The sequence below is a fragment of the Artemia sp. Qi Xiang Cuo genome, chromosome 19 (genome assembly GCF_049724085.1).
Source record: "Artemia sp. Qi Xiang Cuo chromosome 19, ASM4972408v1, whole genome shotgun sequence".
In the NCBI taxonomy this organism is placed as follows: Eukaryota; Metazoa; Arthropoda; class Branchiopoda; order Anostraca; family Artemiidae; genus Artemia; species Artemia sp. Qi Xiang Cuo.
The window spans coordinates 50,344,866-50,367,274 of record NC_142812.1 but is presented as its reverse complement, the minus strand read 5'-3'; the positions used below and the strand labels follow the sequence as shown (position 1 = coordinate 50,367,274).

Sequence of the window (22,409 nt, the reverse complement as noted above, 5' to 3'; positions counted from 1 at the left end):
GCGGTACAATCAAGGCATATTACACCACAATTCAGCTGCAGTAACTCAAAAGGTTTTCCATAGAATATCTACAGCCTATATTTTTAAACGTAGTAGGTACTATCGATAGGTTCAACTCGTTTTCGGTAGAAAAAAAAATTACTCAAGTGATTTCACCAATAAAATAACTTTAAAAATAAAATCATAAAATAAATTTGTAAAGTCTCAGCTGCCTCACCTTACATAGGTTCAGTCAAGACTATGTGAACCTAAGCGGGTCTTGGCTGAACTTATATGAAGTGAGACAACTGAAACTTTGAAAATTTATTTTATGAATTAATTTTAACATTTATTATATCGATTCAATTTTTGAGTAAGTTTCTTTTCTTTTTATTTGTTTTACAATGCATTTCGCTGATGACAGCTGTTACATAGTCAAAATATCCGCTTACATTGCATTCACTAGGGCCGTTCTTTTACTCATCTTTGTGCTAAGATCTTACATCTTTTGTCAGAAAACGCTTAAAAGTGAAATCTTTGAACGAAGATCTTACGTCTTTGGTCGTTTTTGTGCAACGTCTTTCATCATTCTGCTCTGATCAGCGGTCTGAGAACAATGATGAGTAGATCATCAAATTTCTCTCATCATTGTTCTATATGGCAGAACAGTGGCGGTCTTCACACTTTTTGCTAACATCAGTGAGCTGTAAGATCTTAGAAGAAAGATGAGTTGAAAAACGATAATCTTTGCAGAAAGATGTAAGATCTTAGTGCTAAAAAATGGGCCTATGATGAGTTTATCATCAAAGTTCTTTGATCTATATAGAAAAAAGATGGCGTCCTTCACACATTTTGCTAACATCAGTGAGCTGTAAGATCTTAGAACAAAGATGAGTTAAAAGAACGGAAATCTTTGCAGAAAGATGTGAGATCTTAGATGTAAGATCTCTGTGCAAAAGAACGGGCCTATTGTGTTATTCATTGTCTTTACATAATGTCCTCGTTATCTTCTCTTCTTCTGTATAATGGACAGACAGTGTGGTCCTCATCAGAGTTTGAGTTCAATGCCTAATGCACTGACCGTCAGTGCTTGAGCTCGATGTGCAATGCAACTTTCTATATGCAAACAAATTCTTGCCAATTACGGTCGAAAATCTCAAACATGTTTTATTAGTTTTCCTTTCTTCTTTAAAGTTAATGTATTGTAACATAATGCCTTTTGAATCACCGAAGTCGAAATTTGCAAACTAATAGGACATGATATACTTCCAGAAAGATTAATTATTTCTTTTATTGTTCGTTTAATTATTGATCACTGACTTAACTAATCAATTAATTACTGAAGGATTAATTGTTCGACTGCAATTTGCTTTTATTACAGTTCATATTGTATTCTTTATAATTGACCCGTCATGCAATGTTTAACTACCCCAATAAATAATAAAAAAGAGTGATATTAGATTAAATTCGCTGTAACTCAAAGCTTGACAGATTTAAAGCCTTATCATTGCTTAGATCAAACTAACTTGTTTAACAAGAATAACTTACAAAGAAAAAACCCTCAAGTGAGAAACTGGGAACCCTCCTATTCCAAGATATTAAAAAAAACTGAATCTACCCGACTAGGCAGGCAAAAGCTAGAATAGGATCCATTTCACGCCACCATCAGAACTGAACTTTCCTCACAAATGCCTCACTTTCACTGCAACTCTCTTTATTGTTTGATACTATTTTAATAATTAAAGTTTCTACTTCAAATAAATGTTCATCCTCCTCACCAGGACAAAATGTCCTCATAAACTCAGCCAGCCTTAGAACATATTCAACATTAGTCCCACTGGGTCCATGAGCCTTAACAACTTGCGATGCTATAACTTCAATAGACGCGGGTCCTAGGAACAGGGGTCCATTACAATTCCCAATAAACAGATTAACGTTCAAGGTAATTGTTCCACATAGCGAGGTGAATAACACTTCTTGGGCAAGTTCGTAACGTTTTTCTCTATGGTTTAGCTTTTCTATATCCCTGTCGTCCGTTATTTCATAAGCAACTCCCCAAACTTTATCCTAAAAAAGGAACTTCTATAAATAATTGCTGATTATGTTAGCGACGCACAATCATATTCTAGATTAAGAGATCCATTTTTATGAGAGGAAAACATGAATTTTTAGAAACAAAACATTTGGAACTTATAAAAAAGAGGCTTCAAGGAAATATGTTTACAGTTTATAATGAATAATAACTTTTTTAATGAATACTGCCATATACATTAAAATTTATACATCAAATATTTAAAGCACCTAAGCCCATGAGGGCTAGTGAGTATTTCTCTGATGAACCCTAATTGGTTGTAATCCCTATGGAATAACTAGAAAATTTTTTAATGCTGCTTATTTTTTGCGTTTATAATGACTGGCAGTTACAAACTACTTGCGTTTCCATGGTACCTTCTTATTGGTTGAACGTGTTTGGGTATACTACTTCTCCTAGGTGTTTGAATGGGTGGGTAAAGTCAATGGCTCATTCAATTGTTGATCTATTCAAATTACCAATGTAGGAAAACAGTATTTTTTTTCATTAAACCGAATTTACCGAATTACATAAAAGTATTACGCCAAATTACATATTCAGTAATCCGAATTAAATACCAAATACACATCAAAACTATAACATTCACAGGCAAGCATAAGGCAAATACATTAAATAAACTATATAAAATACTTCCTAATGCTGTATAATTAAAGTGCCGAGTAAAATAATATAATATAAATAATATAATAATGATATAAATGATATAAATATATATAAAAATATATATATATAAATAAATATAATATAAATAATATAACATAAATAAATAATATAAATAATAAAAAATAAGTGACAAATACTTCATGATCTCTCTCGGTATTAAAAGCTGGGTAAATCATTAATTACGGACAATTCTTTTTTTTTTTGTCAAAGTCTAGTGCCTGGTCCTTTAGCATGGGGGGGGGGGGGTTCTCCAGCTGGAGTGATAAACCACGATGAGTTGGAGAATTGAGACAAAGTAGTTCTAATCGACATGATAAGTTGAGTTGTTTCAGTGCATCATCATACAGTGGCAGATCCAGGGGGGCGAGGGGGACGCGCGCCCCCTAACGTAGTCTAAAGCAGTGTAATTTACTTAATTAACGCAATTTTGCATTAAATAAACTTGCTCCTAACGCAATTTTATCGGATCAACTTATTTTGCACCCCCCCCCTCTAAAATAAACTGGATCCGCTCCTATCATCGTATGTTGAATAGTACTGTCCAAAAAACAATTTTTACAGCTCTTTTTTGTGCCATCTAAAGTCTGTCTAATTAGTACTACGTCAGCCCGGTTACCAATCTGGAAACGGATATTCAAGAGAGGGTTTAACACTGTAGTAGACAAGTTTTAAAACCTTAGTTGGCATACCAAATTTCTCCAGGTTAGAAAAAGAATGTAAAAGTGAGGCACTTTTTTTAGTCAGATGATCGAAGTACAATTTCCTATTCGTACAACCTTATTCCAAGTATTTTAATTGCTCTTTTCGTCGGTAGTAGGGGTGGGTCAATCATTTGTACAGTTATTTTGATGACCACTCTCCAGTCCACCCTTATATAAGAACCTCTGTATACTCATTTACAAGTTTTTATTGGATTTTCTAGCAATAGTTAGGAATAGCAACTTCAAAAAAAGGAATTAATAGAATAATATTTCTTTTGTGGCTACCTTCAGTTCCAGCCAGAGCTCATTTCTTTCAAACAGTTCGTAGTAACGAACTGTAAGTAAGGAGCGACCCGGCTCAATAGTAACCAAAAATCTAAAAAACGGAATGTTGATACCGATAGATACATCAGACGAATCAGAATTTTACGCTGGTTTCAAATATATAAGTTTCATCAAGGTTAGTCTTATTCATCAAAAGTTACGCGCCTGAGAAAATTTGCCGTATTTTCGAAACAAGGGGAAAACAACAACCTAAAAGTCATATAACTCTAATGAAAATCACACCATCAGATTCAGCGTATCAGAGAACCCTACTATGGAAGTTTCAAGCTCCTATCTGCAAAAATTCGAACGGAAATTAATGAAGTTCTAGTGCCCTTTTTAAGTGACCAAAAAAATTGGAGGGCAACTTGGCCCCCTCCCCCCTCATTTTTTTCCCGAAGTCACCCAATCAAAATTTTTAGATACCCATTTTGTTCAGCATAACTAATATGTCTTTGACGATGACTAAATCCCCCACAGTTCCCGGGGGAAGAGCTGCAAGTTATAAACTTTGCCCATTGTTTACATATAGTATTGGTTTTATTGGGATGTATACAGGTGTTTTCAGGAGGAACTTGTTTCTATAGGGGGGTCAGGGTCGGAGTAGGGGTTACGGGAGAGGATCTTTCCATGGAGGATATTTCCTTGAAGGAAGGAACATTTCCATGAAGGGGGCGCCAGATTTCCCAGCATTATTTAAAAAACGGTTAGAAATGAAAAAAGACAATTTGTTTCTAGCTGAAAATAAAGTGCAACATTAAAACTGAAAAAAAGCTGAAATTATTACGTATATGAGAGGGATTGCCCCCTTTTTCAATACCTCGCTCTTTACGCTAAAGTTTTTTAGTACTTTCAAAAGAGCTATCTATTCTAATAAATCGGCCTTTGTGGTTCAGGGGTTTGTGATTCGAACAAAATTCGAACTTCAGCATAAAGAGCGAGGTATTAACTAGGGAGCAAACTCCCTAATATACGTAATAAAAACATACGAATATAGAAATTCGTTACGTAAGTTAATTCGTAAGTTACGTCAGAACAAAAGTTCGAGAAACCTAATTAGCCAAAAAAGGAAAATTAATATGCGAATTTCGTTTTAAATATTCATGTACGGTGTGCCAAAATCAAAGCTGCATTATTTCAAAAACGCTCAGAAATTAACTAAAAAAAACAAGTTTTTTTAACTGAAAGTAAGGAGCGACATTAAAACTTAAAACAAACAAAAATTATTCCGTATATAAAAGGGGCTGTCCCCTCCTCAACGCCTCTCACTTTACGCTAAAGTTTGACTCTGTCACACAACTTTATTTTTTAAAAAAATAAAAAACTTTAGCGTAAAGAGCGAGGCGTTGAGGAGGGGACAGCAACTTTCATATACGGAATAATTTCTCTTCATTTTAAGTTTTAATGTCGCTCCTTAATTTCAGTTTAAAAAACTTGTTTTTTTTAGTTAACATATGCAAGAGCCATTTGTGTTTAATATTAATACTCATTTACACGTTGTGTTATATTTGTAATTTGTATGAATAGTAAATGCTTATTAAAATGTATAATATTACGTTCAAAAGGCTCCACCATGTATGCAGAATCTGAGCATTTAATAAAATCCGTTTGGTATAACTTACGTATGGAGAGAATGAGGTTAATAAGTTAATTTTTGGGGTTTAAGTGCAAGAAAATAAGAGGGGCGGGTTTCCTCATATGATATCTGAAGGATAAAAGCATTCATACGGGGAGCATTTTAGTAACCAAATAGTAGAATAACGTACCCATTTAAGGTATAATAATGCGGATGAAAGTACCCGTGGTTTGTGTGATGTTACAAACGATTTTACATTGAGACCATATTGTAAAATAATGGAGCAAAAATTTAACTGTTGGAGATAAACAACATTTTGCAGTAATAAAACTATTTGCACAAAGGGGCGTGAGGGATTGCCCCCCAAGACTTCATGGCCAGGAAAGTTCAGGGGAGGAAAAATAATGAACAAAATTAAAACCAAATCTAGTCACCCACTCAACATTTTTCAAAATCACAAGCTAGGCAGGGGGTAGCGCAAGACTTCACCAACTCAAGTAAACATCCGAACGCAACCCAGGGACATCAACTCCAAGGTATTGTATTAAAATTACCGTAAAATAAAAATTCATTAGGTAAAATTGGTAAAATAAGGTAAAATTGGCAAAATATGGCAAAATTGGTAAAATAAGGTATTTGCTTGGAAATATAGGATAAAATTGGTGTTTTAGAGTCGTCCAATAGCTGCAAAACCAGTTGAGCATTTCTTTTTGATAGAAATGCTAGCCTTGCATATTTAAGCAGCCATATTCAGCCACATTTCTTATATCATAAGAAATGGATATGATAATCATATCCAAGTTAATCTTTATTTATATATAAAAGCACTTAATCATAGGCAGCGCAATAGTGCTACCAAAGTAAAGAACAATGTGGGCACAATGTATTGTATATTTTTATTTTTATTTTTTTAGGCCAGGGCACTTCGTATCGAAGGAGTTGTCGTAGAAACTTCGAAAAGGGCTCATTCGGTTGGAAATTGAAATTGCTAGGGCCCTTTTTAAAAGTCAATAATGATTGGAAGGCAACTAACACCCCTTACACGCCCACCATTTCCCCAAACACATCCAATCAAAATTTTTAGATAGCCATTTTGTTCAACGTAGTTGATTTCCGGATAGAAACTATGTTTTGGAGGAGGACACTCTGCCACAGCCCTCAGGGCAAGCGTTGTAGGTTATGCCCTGGGGGCATATAACGTTTTTATAAGAAGCTTTGTCGTAGAAACTTCAAAAAGGACTCATTCGATTGGAAATTGAAAGGGCTAATGCCCTTTTAATTAGTCGAAAGGGATTGGAGGTCAACTAGCCCCCCTGTCACGCCCACCTTTTCCCCAAACACATCAAATCCAAATTTTGGGATAGCCATCTTGTTCTTCGTAGTTGAAAGTTCTGGAAATTCGGTCTTTAAGGATGACACCCCCAGCCCTCAGGGCAAGGGTTGTAAGTTATGCCCTGGCGGCAAACAAGGTTTCCATAGAAAGTGTTGTCGCAAAAACTTCAAAAAGAGCTCATTCGATTGGAAATTCAAATGGCTAGTGCCCTTTTTAACAGTCGAAAGTGATTGGAGGGCAACTAACGCCCAAAATTTATCCAAAAACATCGAAAGTGATTAAAGGGCAACTAACCCGCCTCTCACACCCATCTTTTTTACAAACACATCCAATCAAAATTTTTAGATAGCCATTTTGATCAACGTAGTCGAAATTTTTGGAAATTAGGTTTTTGAGGATGACAACCTCTCCCCCCCCCAGCAGCCCTCAGGGCAAGGGTTGTAAGTTATGCCCTGGGGGTATAAAAGGTTTTTATAGAAAGCGTTGTCGCAGAAACTTCAAAAAGGGTTCATTTGATTGGAAATTGAAATGGCTGGTGCTCTTTTTAATAGTCGAAAGTAATTTAATGAAGATGACCCCCCCAGAGCCCTCAGGGCAAGGGTTGTAAGTTATGCCCTGGGAGCATACAAGGTTTTTATAGAAAGTTTTGCCGTAGAAAATTCAAAAAGGGGTCATTTGATTGGAAATTGAAAGGGATAGTGCCCTTTTTAATAGTCAAAACTGAATGGAGAGCAACTAACTCCCCTCTCACGCCCACCACTTCCCCTAACACATTCAATCAAAGTTCTGAGATAGCCATTTTTATCAATGTAGTTGAACGTTTTGGAAATTATGTGTTTAGGGATGACAAACCCCCCAGAGCCCCCACGGCAAAGGTTGTAACTTATGCCCTCGGGGCATATAAGGTTCTTATAGGTAGCGTTTCGTGGAAACTTCAAAAGGGGATCATTTAATTAGAAATTTGGAGGGCTAGTGCCCCTTTTAATAGTAAAAAGTGATTGGAGGGTAATTGGGGGTAAAGGGTAATTGGAGGTTGGAGGGTAATAGGAGGCAAAGTGATAGGAGGGCTCAAAACCGCTATGGCTTCTCAAGGCCAGAACATAATTTGCACTTTGCTGAAAAAATATAAATGTTTTTACTTTTATAACTTTAATAAATCAAATAATATTAAGATTTTCATTACTAAATATCAGTATATGTATATTAAACTGACAATGCACATTCATTTGTATTTTTTTCAGTAAAGCGCGAATTTTGTTCTGGTATTGGGAAGGCATAGGGGTTTTGAGCCCTACTCTGTTAATTTCTGCTCGTTTTGAGTTTGACTCGGTTATTTATTGTAATTTCTGTTCGTTTTGGGTTTCACTTATTTATCGATACTTATTTGTGGTAGTTTCACGCTTGGTAGATTATTTGATTTTATTTTTGCCCATTTTTGGTTTAATAGAGTTCTTTACTTTTCTTTGAATAACTTATTTTATAGAAACAGTTTTTTATAATTAATTTCTGTTCGTTTTATACTGACATAGTCTTTTCAGGGGAAAAGAAAATAATTCTTAAAATCTTTTTGTTTTTTTAAGACTTTATAGTTTGGCCTGCTATTTGTATGCTGGAGAAAAATTCTCAGCAATTTTTAACAACATACACCCTTTTAAAAATCTGGACACAAATAATAGTGTTTAATTTAGTTTCATACCTCCTCTATTTGACCTGGAATAGAAAACTTGATAGCATTCGCAAAAAAAATCTGTTTACTTCCTTTGATAGCTTGGATACACTTACGCTATTTTGATTTGGCTAAATTTTAAGAGCAGAAGTAGCCCTGAATGTTTGAACATAATACTCTCAGTCGTTCTTGGGATACTGCTGAGATGCCTTATTAGGAATTGGCATTAACACATTGCATTTTGATTTAATCTTAAGGCAACATTTAATTTATAAACATAATGGGTAAATGGGAGGGTGGGCGTGGGAGGGAGATTAGTTGTCCTCCAATTACATTCGAATATTCAAAAGGACATTAGCCTTTTTTATTTTCAATCGAATGAGCCCTTTTTAAAATATCTAAGACAACTCCTTCGATGCTAAGTGCCCTGGTTTAAACAAAAAAAAGGAAAAAAATAATAATACATTATACCCACATCGATCTTTACTATAAGAATGTCAAGCCTTCCAATCACTTTCGACTATTAAAAAGGGCACTAGCCTTTTCAATTTCCAATCGAATGAGCCCCTTTTGGGTTTCTACGACAAAGCTTTCTATAAACAATTTATATGCCACAAGGGCATAAATTACAACCCTTGCCGTGAGGGCTGTGGAGGGGTTGTCATCCTCAAAGACCTAATTTCCAGAACTTTCCACCACGGTGAACAAAATGGATATCCCAAAATTTTGATTGGATGTGTTTGGGGAAATGGTGGGCGTGAGAGGGGCGTTAGTTGCTCTCCCATCACTTTCAACTATTAAAAAAGGCATAAGCCCTTTCAATTTCCAATCAAATGAGCCCTTTTGAAGTTTCTACGAGAAAATTTTCAATTAAAACCTTATATGCCCCCAGGGCATAACTTACAACTCCTGCCCAGAGGGCTGGGGGGGTCTTATCATCAAAGACCTAATTTCCAGAACTTTCAACTAGGTTGAAGAAGACTGCTATCTCGAAATTTTGATTAGATGTGTTTGGGGAAATGGTGGGCGTGATAGGGGGTTAGTTGCCCTCCAATCACTTCAGACTATTAAAGGGCACTAGCCCTTTCTCCCCAGCCACGGTACCCGAGGTAGCTGCCCTGGTTGCCTCCCCCCTTTGAATGGTTCTGAATAGTAACTAGGTAATAGTAACGCCTCAAACGCCACGAGCCTGAGAAATTTGCCTGATTTTCAAGAAATATGGAAAACAGCCTAACAAAGGCATCATTATAAAAATCACGCCATTGGATTCAGTATATTATACTCAGCATATCAGCAAAATATTAGATGACCCTTCTGTAGACGTTTCAAACTTCTATCTACAAAATCGTGAATTTTGTTTTTTATCCAGAAGAAAAATATCGCAGACGCATGTTTTTTGTTTTTTATTAAGTAATTTTCATAGTAATATTACCAGAATCAATTAGAAAAAATGAGCAGCCTTTCCGTAAGAGCCACTGTCTCCCTTCCCCAAACAGGCAAGTGACGCCTCTGGTTGATACTGGACCAGGTCCATAGGAAGTAATCACTCGTACTTCTTAGTCCCAGTCTGTTATCTCTATGTACTTTCATCAGAGTGCAAATCTTCTACAGTTGCAACTAATTTCATATTTTCAAATTATTTTCTTTTATATTAAACATTTATATTACCCAGCTATGACAAGTCAAATCCCCAAAACACAGAAAACAAATTAACATCAATGAAAAATATAAAACAAATACTATATGGTTATTCTAAACCATGCATTCTGCCTCTATTTTGGAATTAGTAGAATGTTCCGAAATTCATCCTTTTCTTAATTTTTTTGGTTATCATACTTTCCTTTTGGCTATTAAATCTGCTTTGATAATTTTCCCATTGGGGTGGGGGCTTTCATGAGGAGAATATTCCAGGGAGAATAAGCCTAGAAATTTTTATTGGAACGATTAGGAGGAGACTGTTAGGAAAAAATGGAATGGAAATGATGGGAGTTCTAGTCTAGATAAGTTAACCGTAAGTTAATTCGTAAGTTACGCTAGAACAGAGCTTAATAATTAGAAAATTAATTTCAATGTTTTTAAGTCTCTTGGAGTTATGTCCAAGAAGTTATCTTGGATATGACCTAATTTTCATTAAAAGTGTAATCAAATGATCTGAATTTAAACTGGAAAAAAGTTATTTGAACCCTTTAATTTTAAGTTATTGTAAATTGGGTTTATAGGAATATCTCCAGTATCTCTATTGAAGGCAAGGTCTCTATGGATTTTTAAATTTCGATTGCCCTCCTAAGAGAATGTGGGATGCCATTTGCTTCAGATGTGGGAAGCCTCAGATTTGCTTCAGTTATATCATCAAACAGAACTAAATGATCTGGATTTTCAGCGATGTGGAGGGTCAAAACAGAATCAATATCCTTATTTGTATTTTAAATTTCATATCTCAGAGAAATTTTGTGTGTCATGCCATCGTTCCCCTGGGAACTGGCGTTTATCCCTCCGAAAAATACCCCCTGTGAAGAATTCCTCTCTTCCCCGTGAAACCCCCCCACCCCCATTTTCTCCTTGGATAATTCCAGATTTTCATTATAAGGGAAATTGAAATTTCTGCTCTCCTGTTTAAAGTTGGAGGCAATCTTATAGTATTGCCCATTGTAAAGACCCTGAAGGATTCAGCGTATTAATATTTGTTCATTTATTTTTTACCAGAGGCACTTCTTGTGGAAAGGGTGGTCGAACAAAATTTGGAGGGGGTCAGTCAATTGAAAATATTAAGTTCCAGTGCCCTTTTCTATGATTTAGCCTGCTTTTCAACCAATTGCCTTTGAATGAGTTGTTAATGACTACAACGTCCTAAAGAAGTTCTTATTCTAGTTTAACGGCCCTATTGTTTCAACAGTTGTTTTGAAAGAATCTTCAGATAAATACAGAATTAGCTCTAAGGGAGAGACGATGGGAGGCTGGAGGTAGAAATGGATATATAATCCTCAGTATCGTATCCAGGACCTTCAGTTAGGAAGAGGTTGGGGCTTCGGAACAGGCACAGTCACCTGAATCAGAATCTGAGTCTGAAGGAGAGGAACTAGATTTGCAAGCATATCCTGTTAACAAGGCCGTACCCAGGATTTTTTTTTTCGGAGGGGGTTTTACTCAGATTTTTTTCGGGGGGCGGGAGGGGTTACACAAAAAAAAACTCAGAAAACGCATACAAAATTTGTTTATATCCATTTTTTTTACGTTTTTACGACTAAAAAAAACATTTTGGGAGGGGTTCAAAGCCCACTAACCCCTCCCTCCCCCCCTCGGGGTACGGCCTTGCCTGTTGAAGACGGTCTTAAAGACTGTGAAAGTGACTGAATGTTCTGCTATTATGATCCAGTGCTTAGTTAATCAAAGTCATCAAAGTGTTATAAACTTATTTATTACTTGTATTAATTAAAAAACTATTTCGACAAAATAAGTTTTTCAAAAAAAGTAAAGAACTCCATAAACCGAAAATGAACAAAGATAGAATCAAATAATCTACCAAGCGTGAAACTACCACAAATCAGAATCGGTTATTAAATGAATCTCAAAACGAACAGAAATTACAATAAATAACCGAGGCAAACTCAAAACGAGCAGAAATTAATATCAGTAAGGCTCAAAACCCCTATGCCTCCCCAAGGCCAGAACATAATACTTTACTGGAAAAAAAAACACAAATGAATGTGCATTGTCAGTTTAATATACATATACTGATATTTAGTAATCAAGATAAGATAAGTTTTATTCTTCATTATATACACATACAATATTACATGTTATTTTTCCCCTAAAGGCTCATTGGCCTGTACAAAGGGGGAAGACATATGAATTGCTTACTCAGAGATGAAAAACAAAAGAAAATTTAAAATGATCACTTACTCACATATGAAGGAGAAGAAAAGAAAATATAGATAAAATGAAAACTATAGAAAAAAAGATTAAATAGACTCAAAAAAACAATTCTACGCAGCTAAAGAATTTTTAACAATTTTTCTAAACAAACCGAATGAGTGGCACCCTCGAGCTGATTCAGGCAACTTATTCCATATAATATGACACGCCATTATAGGATTAAAATCTGACCTTATGCAAGGAGTAAATGGAGCTTGAAAATGATTTGTAATATAACGAAGATTATAATCATTTTGATCAGAAGCAAAAGATAGCAGAACACTTAGGGGCCGGGGGAAGTCACCATGAAGCTGAGCAAAAGTAAACATGCACATGAAAGAATGTATAGTGACTAAAGATTAAGTAATGGTATAACTAATGAACGATTAGTTTCCTGTATGAGGCTTCTAGCTTTATTGTAAACCTTAGAAAGTAGTTTTAACCGTGAAGGAAAAGTTGACATCCACACAATTGGACAGTAAGAAACGTAAGATTGGATCAAACAGTGAAAAAGTATTTTCAAAATCGATCCTGGAAAAGTATGTCTAAGTTTCTTTAAAATACCGAGACTCCTGCATATCTTCATTTTAATAAAATCAATGTGACGTTTAAAACATAGGTTTTCATCAACAAGAATGCCCAAAAAACGAACATACCTGTCTTTAGATCTATGAATTATTCCATTTGGCTGGCGAATTTCTGATAACTGGGGATAAACCTGAGAAACCCGCGAAAAAATCAAAAAACTGGACTTAGAAAAATTTAGAGTAAGATAATTAGCATCAAAATGTTAATATTATTTGATTTATTAAAGTTATAAAAGTAAAAACATTTATATTTTTTCAGTAAAGTGCAAATTATGTTCTGGCTTTTATTATTATTTGATAGACTATTATTTGATATATAATATTATAGATTATTTTATTTTTGCTCATTTTCGGTTAAAGGGAGTTCTTTACTTTTCTTCGATAAATAATAGTTCAAATATGTATAAAATCCTTTTAATAGACAGTGATGATGTTAATAATGATGGAAATTCACAAAAATACCAGATATTTTGGTCACATATGCAGTGGTCATATCCAAGATAACTATATCCAAGATAACTGATAACAAGATAATTAGGTCATATAACAAGATAATTATAACAAGATAATTAGGTCACATCCAAGATAACTTCTTGGATATAACTCCAAGAGACTTAAAAAGATTGAAATTAATTTTCTAATTATTAAGCTTTATAATTGAAACAATTAAAAAATGAGCCATCTCCTGGAATACCAGACAGTAATTGCATCGAAAATCCCAATTATTTACAGTCATAATTTTTCCATTGGCGACATGAACAGTTTTCCATTTCTATTTTCTTTTCTTTGGAGTTGTATGCAAGCTTAACCAATAACAAATATACTCAAGTCTATCGTCTCTGTGAAGCTTCTCACAAATTGAATTGATTACAATATCTCAAGTGACTCCATTGATTACAGAATCTAAAAAAGTTTTTTTTTTTATTTAAAAAAATTCCAACTTTTTAAAATAAGCAAATGTGCTTAGCTAAACTGGTATTTTGAAATGAATAAAATGGTGAGGATCAGACCGAAAAGTCTATGACAATGTATAATTCAATATTCCATTTTGCAGCTTGTACCATGAGCATCATTCACACAATTTTTGATCTAAAATTGTTTCCATTAGTCTAAATAAATTTTTTTTTGAGATTATACCAAACAGACGAAGAAAAGTCTTATCTGGATTATCTAAAAGTTTTCTATCTGAGGAATTTGTTGGGCAGATTGTACAAAAAGGAGACTCATCTAAACTGTTTCCTACCTGAGGAATATCAACAAAACAAGACTGTTTTCCCAAATTATCTAAACTTGTTCTATTTGGTGAATATAATAAAAAGGGAAGAGAAAAAAGACACACCTTTTTATACCAGAAAAATTTTTGCCAAAACTTTCTGCATATGAGGTAGGTACATAATACAAGATTGAACAAAAAAAAATAGTAAAAAAAACACTTCTAAATAAGCTGAAATTTCACAATCCAAAGCATATAAATAGACTGGACAAAAAAAAAGAGACTCACCTCCAAGTTATCAGATGGAACCAAGGTGACAACACGCCCTGGCTAAAATGAAAACATTTAAGTAAGATAAGTTGTAAATATACATAATACATAGTCCGGAAGTCCTTTAATTTTCTTGGATAATAATCTAATTTCTATCTAATTATTTTGCTAATGAGTGATAACTAAAAATCAAACCAACCCATCCTAAAATTGAAAGGAATCCAAAAAGCTTCAAGATTCCTTACTTTTAAAATTAGTAAAGGTATCCCTACGAAAAAAGATTTAGACCCAAGCAAAATTTATGAGTTAATGCCTCCCATAGTTCATGCAATTTTTTGTTAACGAAAGCCCCTAACAATAGCAGTTTTCTAAATTGTTGTGGTTTTCTAAATTAGTTTCTAATTTAGAAACAATTTAGAATCTGTGGTTTTCTAAATTGTAGTTTTCTAAATTAGAGAAGAATTCTAATATTAAACTTCAAAATACACATGTTTAGTGCAATCTAGTACTTGTAAGTATTGGAATCTAGCCCTTCACTATTAGCTTATACAGTATGTTGATAAAACAATTTCATAACAGTTTTGTCTGTTGATCTAACTTTAACTTTACACGTTCACCTTTAACTTCCTTCAATGTTATAAGACTTCCCAGACTTTCTCCAATTACCTTGCAATATGCTGACTATAAAAGGTATGTTAAAAAAAATAATTGCCAAAAAGACAGTATTCAGAGTGGGGACCAGCATTACACCAGTAAAAAACAAAACACCAACATTGACTGCTAGAAAAAACAACCAACAAGAATGCTAGGATGTGGTGAATGCCAATCAATCCATAGTAAGGATTGTATCTTCATTTTGATATCATCTCCATACATGGTGTATGTGTTAAATAGTGTTTTGAGCCTCTAACAAGTCCGTAACCCGACTTTTATACGTAAGTTTGACTAAGCAGGGAAAACAAAGCAACTTTAAAACCACCAAAAATTATTCCCTTGCATTAAAATTAACTTAGTGGACTGTGATGAAAAAGTTAGGAGCCATAGCTAATTGGAATAAAGCCAAGACAGAGAGTCTGAGTGATAGGCAATGCTGACATAACCGTTTTACAGAATTGTACAATAATGATGTCAGTTACTTGTTGATGATAGTCTTATCTTCCATCCATCCTAGGACAACTAAGGTAGATAGGCATGGAGTAAGGGTAATTCAAATAGTCTATGAGGGCAGCCCCCCCGCCTCAACCCCTCACTCTTCCTGCTATTTTTTTAGTACTTCATAATCTAATTAAACAGTCCTTGTGTTTCAGGATTTGCTCTTAAAGAATCGGGACAGAGTCAAAATTTAGTGTATAGGGAGTTATTGAGGAGAGAGCAGTCCCTACATATACGGAATAATTTCTGTCAATTTTAAGTTTTAACGCTGTTCCTTACTATCAGTTGAAAAAAAAAATTATTTAATGTCTGATTGCTTTTCAACTAATGCCGGGGAATCCGCCTTCTTCTTCAAAAAAATTCTCCCCTCATGAACAGAGCTTTCTTAATTCTTGTTTTACACATCTGTATCTCTTTCTTCTGTTTTTAGTTTTACCCCATTATCTCTATTAATTAGCTGAGTTTTGTATCAAGAATACAAACAGGGTTTGTCTGGAAAGTAATAGGACTGATTTTCTTCTGCCACATCTGTACTTTGGAGCGGGCGCATGCTGACTGTATTCAGTAAAGGGCATTCCTAGCTAATGAGCGAGTGGCTCTTCAGTTGTCTCTGAGCACCTGGAGAGTCAGGACAGGCATTTTTCCGTGACGTGTTTCTGTGAGTGGTGCAAGCCGAAAATGCAGCGCTCATTAGAGCAGAGGTATGCAATTAGATTATGTGTGAGACTTGGTAAATCTGCAACAGAGATGTTTGATATGATAAAGCAGGCTTACCCAGATGTTACTTTATCAAAAGGTGGTGTGTTTTGGAGGGCCAGAAAGAGGTCACCAATGAAGACCTTCAATAAAGTGACTTATGTGCACAAAGTTTTGAACTCAGACCATCAACTAAGCATTTGTTTAATTACCCAAATGTTAAATTTATCAAAAACTGTCACTCATGACATTGTGACAGTGCATTTGAACATGCGCAAGGTGTGCACGAAGATGGTCCCAAAAGTGCTCACTGACGACCAGAAATTGTGGAAGTGTACCAAGAAAATTTGTACATGTGTGAAAGTGACCCCCAATTTTTGAATAATGTAATTACAGGTGATGAGTCCTGGATCTTTGAGTATGATTGTCCTAGCCATCCCAATCTATCTCTCATTATAGCCCTAGAAAGCAGGATAGGACCATATTTTTCGTACATCCTACTGTTTGAAAATTGGTCAGTCAGGTCAGGGCCTAAAAAAATCTAGAAGTCAATAATGTACTATTATTTGATAGCTGAGATTCAATTTTATCAAAGACTTTATTGTCTTTTTAGAATGTGTTTTGTACTGTATTATATTGAAAGATACAACAGAAATCTACAAAAGTAGGATTTTTTTCTATTTTCTAAGTCAGTTTGGATTATTTTCTTAAAAAAAGTCTAAGTAAAACGTCTAAGGAAAAAGTCTTATGTGTAAATAAAATTATACTCCTGGAAGAAAAAAAACATATATCTGGTTTGGTGAATCACTACATCTGGAAAAAAAATAATACAGTGATGTAAGAATCTTGTGTTTTGATGCAAGTTACAATAGGTTTGTCACAAAATTAGAGATTTCACAGTGAAAAACAACTTGATAAATAATAATTGTTAAAACCCAGCATAACCAAAATGAAAATGACCAATTATACTAATGGCAATTTATTAAGTGAAACTGATTACAGTGAGAGAAGTTAAGAATTGTGTGCTAAACTCTCTTCTAGTGTTGCTTAATTCACTGTTATAAACTTCACTCAATAATCATATTTCACAACAAACACAACTTAAAGGAATAATATTCATGAAAGCCCTGCATAATCAAAATGAACATTACCAATTATTCATGGTAATCTATTGAGCGAACTTGATCACAATGAGTGAAGCAACATTATTTTTGTAGAAAACAATTTGTTTTTTGGGTCAGTAGCCTATTTGAACTACTTTGTGCTAGACTTTCAAAGAATTAAGATCTACTTTTATTGATAAAACTTGTTTGGCAAACATTAACTTATCATAGGCAGCGCGCTAGCGCTGCCTAAGTAAAGAACGATGTGGCCACAATGTGTTTTTTTGTTTTTTTCTTCTTCTTTCTGCGACAGGCACTTAGTATTGAAGGATTTGTTGTAGAAACTTCAAAAGGGCTCATTCGATTGAAAATTGGGGTGGCTAGTGCCCTTTTTATTAGTCAAAAGTGATTGGAGGGCAACTAACCCCCCCCCTCCCACGCCAATCATTCCCCCAAACACATCCAATCAAAATTTTGAAATATCCATTTTGTTCAGCATAGATGGTTTTCGAACAGAAAATATCTTTTTGAGGAGGAACATTCCCCAAAACCCTGGAGGCAAAAATTTTAAGTTGTACCGTGAGGGTATATAAAAACGATGTTGGCAAAATGTATCCTTTGTTATTTTTTTTTTTCTTTAGAGCAGGCCACTTCCTATGGAAGGGATCGTCGTAGAGACTTCAAAAGGAGTTCATCCGATTGGAAATCGAGAGTTCTAGGGCACTTTTTAATAGTCAAAATAATTGGAGGGCAACTGTCCTCCCCCCCCCCCCACGCCCATCATTCCCCCAAACACATCCAATCAAAATTTCAAGATAGCCATTTTGTTCAGCGTAATTGATTTCCAGATAGAAAATGTGTTTTTAAGGAGGACAATCCCCTACAGGCCTCAGGGAAAGGGTTTTAAGTTATGCCCTGGGGGCTTATAAGGTTTTTATAGGAGGTGTTGTCGTAGAAACTTCAAAACAGGCTCATTCGATTGGAAATTCGAAGGGCAAGTATCCTTTTTAATAGTCAAAAGTGATTGGATGGCAACTAGCCCCTACCCCCCCCCCCCCCATCATTCCCCCAAACACAACCAATCAAATTTTGAGATAGCCATTTTGCTCAGTGTAGTTGATTTCCAGATAGAAAATATGTTTTTGAGAAGGACACTCCCTCACAACACTCGGCAAGGGTTTTAAGTTATGCCCTGGGGGCATATAAGGTTTTTTATATAAGGCGTTGTCGTAGAAACTTCAAAAAAGCCTCATTCGATAGGAAATTGGAGTGGCTAGTGCCCTTTTGAATAGTCAAAAGCGATTGGAGGGCAACTAGCCCACTCCCCACGCCCATCATTCCCCCATACACATCCAATCAAAATTTTGAGATAGCCATTTTGCTCAGCGTAGTTGATTTCCAGATACAAAATATGTTTTACAGGAGGACACTCCCCCACAACCCTCAGGGCAAGGGTTTTAAGTTATGCCCTGGGGGCATATAAGGTTTTTATAGAAGGTGTTGTCGTAGAAACTTCAAAACAGACATTCGATTGGAAATTCGAAGGGGTAGTACCCTCTTTAATAGTCGAAAGTGATTGGAGGGCAACTAGCCCCCCATGCCTATCATTCCCCCAAACACATCCAATAAAAATTTTGAGATAGCCATCTTGCTCAGGGAAGATGAGTTCCTGATTGCAAATTTATTTTTGAGGACGACAATCCCCCACAACCCTCAGGGCAAGGGTTTTAAGTTATGCCCTGGGGGCATATAAGGTTTTTATAGAAGGCGTCGTCGTAGAAACTTCAAAAGGGGCTCATTCGATTGGAAATTCAAAGGACTAGTGCCCTTTTTAATAGTCGAAAGTGATTGGAGGGCAAATATCCCCCCCCCCCCCCACGCCCATCATTCCCCCAAACCCATCCAATCAAAATTTTGAGATAGCCATTTTGTTCAGCACAGTTGATTTACAGATAGAAAATATGTTTTTTAGGAGGACACTCCCCCAAAATCCTCAGGGCAAGGGTTATAAGTTATGTCCTGGGGGCATATAAGGTTTTTATTGAAATCTGTGTCATAAAAACTTGAAAAGGGCTCATTCGATTTGAAATTGAAAGGGCTAGTACCCTTTTTAATAATCGAAAGTGATTAGTGATATTTTTTTGTTGTTGTTGTTGTTGTTTAGACCAGGGCACTTCGTATCGAAGGAGCTGTCGTGGGAACTTCGAAAAGCGCTCATTTGATTGAAAATAGAAAGGGCTGATGCCCTTTTTAATAGTCGAAAGGGATTGGAGGGTCATTAATCCCCCTTCCACTCCCACCCTCCCATTTGCCCATAATGTTTAAAAACTAAATGTTGCCTTAAGATTAAATCAAAATGCACTGTGATAATGCTAATTCCCAATAAGGCATCTTAGCAGCATCCCAAGAACAACTGAGGGTATCCTTTTAAATACTGAGGGTAAAAAAATTCTTTTAAATGTTTTCACTTTTATAACTTTAAGAAATCAAAAACTAATTAAGATTTTAAGGAATAAATACCAGCATATATATATTAAACTAACAATGCACAATTTTTTCAGTAAATACATTTGAATTTTTTCAGTAAAGTACAAATTATATTCTGGCTTTTAGAAACCATAGGGTTTAGAACCCTACTCAGATTAATTTCTGCCCGTTTTGAGTTTTAATTATTTTAATTCCTATTTGTTTTGGGTTTCATTTATTTATTGATACTGATTTGTGGTAGTTGTATACTTGGTAGATGATTTGATTCTATTTTTGTTCATTTTTAGTTTAATGGAGTTCTTTACTTTTTTTGAAAAACTTAATTTGTGCAAACAGTTTTTTAGATTAATCCCTTAAAAGAGCAATATGCTATATCTTATAAGTAGCAACTGAACGAGGCTATTATCAACTTTCTATAGTCATATAATGCACATGATGAGGCAAGAAAGACAAACCCATATATGGGAGACAAGCAACTCTTTATATGGCAAACACTATTCCATTGAACGTGGCCAATGACATAAGAACATATGTAAGCAAAGCAGTATCTACCTAAGTTTATACATACTAACATAGTTTAGCTAAAAAGAAAGTGAATACATCAATTGGAAAGAGCATAAGAAAAGAAATAGAGATATATAGTATTATTTTTCTTCCTAGCTAAATTAGACTGTTTGAATATGTAGAAATTTACCCAAAACTGTGTCTTAAGGCTATATCTAAGATGATCAAAAAGAAGGGGGGAGTGTTGCAGACGATTGAACTATTCCAGTTGAAAAATAATAAGGCTGCAGATGCTGATAGTATTTTTTATTATTTTTTTTATATGGTGTTTATGAAGTCAGATATAAAACATTGAATTTGACTTGTAATAAATGTAGTGACTGCAGTAGTTATAGAGGTATTTTGCCTGATTCCAGGAAGTAAATTGCTGAGATGCATGATATTTATTGAACTAAGATATGATGCAATTAGAGACAGTACAAAGGGATAGAAAAATAGTAAGGAATACAGTGAATACATCATTTGATAGCTTTTCTTATGCTCTTTCCAAATTCACCAGCTGCTTCAAGGGTAAATTCACTTTTGAACCTGTAATAGGGCCCAAAATGGATCTTTTTACCTTGTCTGTAGTTTTTAAGCTATAATGCAAGGTCACACAATTAGTAAAAAAAAAATTATTAGATACGAAAATTAGCTTTTAAACAAGGTCTTAAACAGCTTTTAATGATATTTCAGTGCCTAATTAGTAACAAAGAAAAAAACGGAAAAAATAAAGAAAAAGAGGATGTATTATTGCGAAAATGTAATCTTACTTGTTGTTCAAGGCAGGGCTGTAAATTTCCTATTTAGGGTTTTAAACTCTAGGCTAAATATTTCTCTCATTTCACTTTTTTTAGAAACACATTTTTTAACTGTTGGTTACTAAGGGCTGTTTTGAGACCCTCCAGAGACTTAGTAAAAATTATCTGAGAAGCAATTGTTGAATCTGGAAAGAGAAAAAAAGGCATCAAGAGATGTACTGACTTTCTTCCAAGCTTATTATAAGAATATATCTAAATTTACCCAAAGCTATATCTTAAGACTATATCTAGGACCATCAAGGGGGGGTTATTGCCAGAATAGTGGCCATGAAATTTGGAAAGAGTATAAAATAAAGAATCCAGGCCTAGCCTAATTGTACCACTTTCATTTTTTCAGCATGTTTCCTTTAGTTTTGGTCTTGCACTACAAGATTAAACAAAAAGTTGGTAAATTTGGAGATATTTCCATTGAGGCCTCAATAAGATGAACATACACTTCATGCCTTTTTTTTACACTCTTTCTGAATGTAATAATTATTTTGCTTAGAAATCGAATTTTAAGCCCTATATGGACCCTTATAGATGATACTTTTTCCTCTTATTATTGGCTAGGCTGTAGAAAAGGATTAAAGTATTGGTTAAAACTTACAAGCCTAGGCTATTTGATTATAATTCTGTTTTGTTAAAATTATATGATCCATAAGCATAGATTTTGATCTAATTAATCATGATCTAATTAAATAAACAACTTATTTATCTTTTGAAAACTGCTATATTTACTTTAAGCCATTAGTGTAACTCTTGTTTCAACCCATGTACCCATAATTTGGATCAACTATGAAAAAATCAAGAACCACAAACAAATGGGAAATATATAACTTGGGCTTTATCTTAAATTACCTTAGATTACACTAGCCAGCAATGAGGACAAGTCCTGTGAACGCCGGTCACTAAAGATGATATTCAAATCATTAGGTGCATCCCATATTGTAAGCCAAGGTTTCTTGCACCAGTCTTTGTCAACTGCTGACTTGAAGGCTTCAGCACTGGGCAACATAATAGCATTCTGACTAAGGGAGTTTCTAGGCTGACTATGCAGTTATAATAGAATTTGTTTTGCAACCTGGTGTTAGCACATTTTTAATAAAGCTTCAAGGGGTGGCCTCTGGTAGTTGGTGAACTGACTATCTGGAACAGGTTGGGGATCACACTTCAGTCACATACTAATTTGTGTGTTATTATTACATCTCCTCGCCTGTGTCTATATGTGAGAGATGGTAGTTTGAGCTTATGTAATTGGGTTGGACATGTAAGATGTTGAAATCCCTTAATGCATTTAGTTGCATGTTGC

At 34.9% G+C, this 22,409-nt stretch overlaps 1 protein-coding gene across 3 annotated transcripts in view; it reads right to left on the bottom strand.

Annotated features, from left to right (window-relative positions):
- LOC148940961 (putative glutathione-specific gamma-glutamylcyclotransferase 2) overlaps nucleotides 1-22,409 on the bottom strand; it is a 47,438-nt gene that overhangs the window by 14,133 nt on the left and 10,896 nt on the right. The window contains exons 2-3 of one of the 3 annotated variants that reach the window (XM_089104857.1): nucleotides 14,335-14,376; nucleotides 1,598-2,046 (exon numbers count right to left, since the gene is read on the bottom strand). In XM_089104857.1, coding sequence (XP_088960983.1) covers nucleotides 1,645-2,046; nucleotides 14,335-14,376 — 444 coding nt within the window. In that variant the 3' untranslated portion in view covers nucleotides 1,598-1,644. Of the gene's footprint in view, nucleotides 1-795; nucleotides 2,047-14,334; nucleotides 14,377-22,409 lie in introns of those variants that run through there. The other 2 variants (XM_089104856.1, XM_089104858.1) reach the window with 2 other exon arrangements.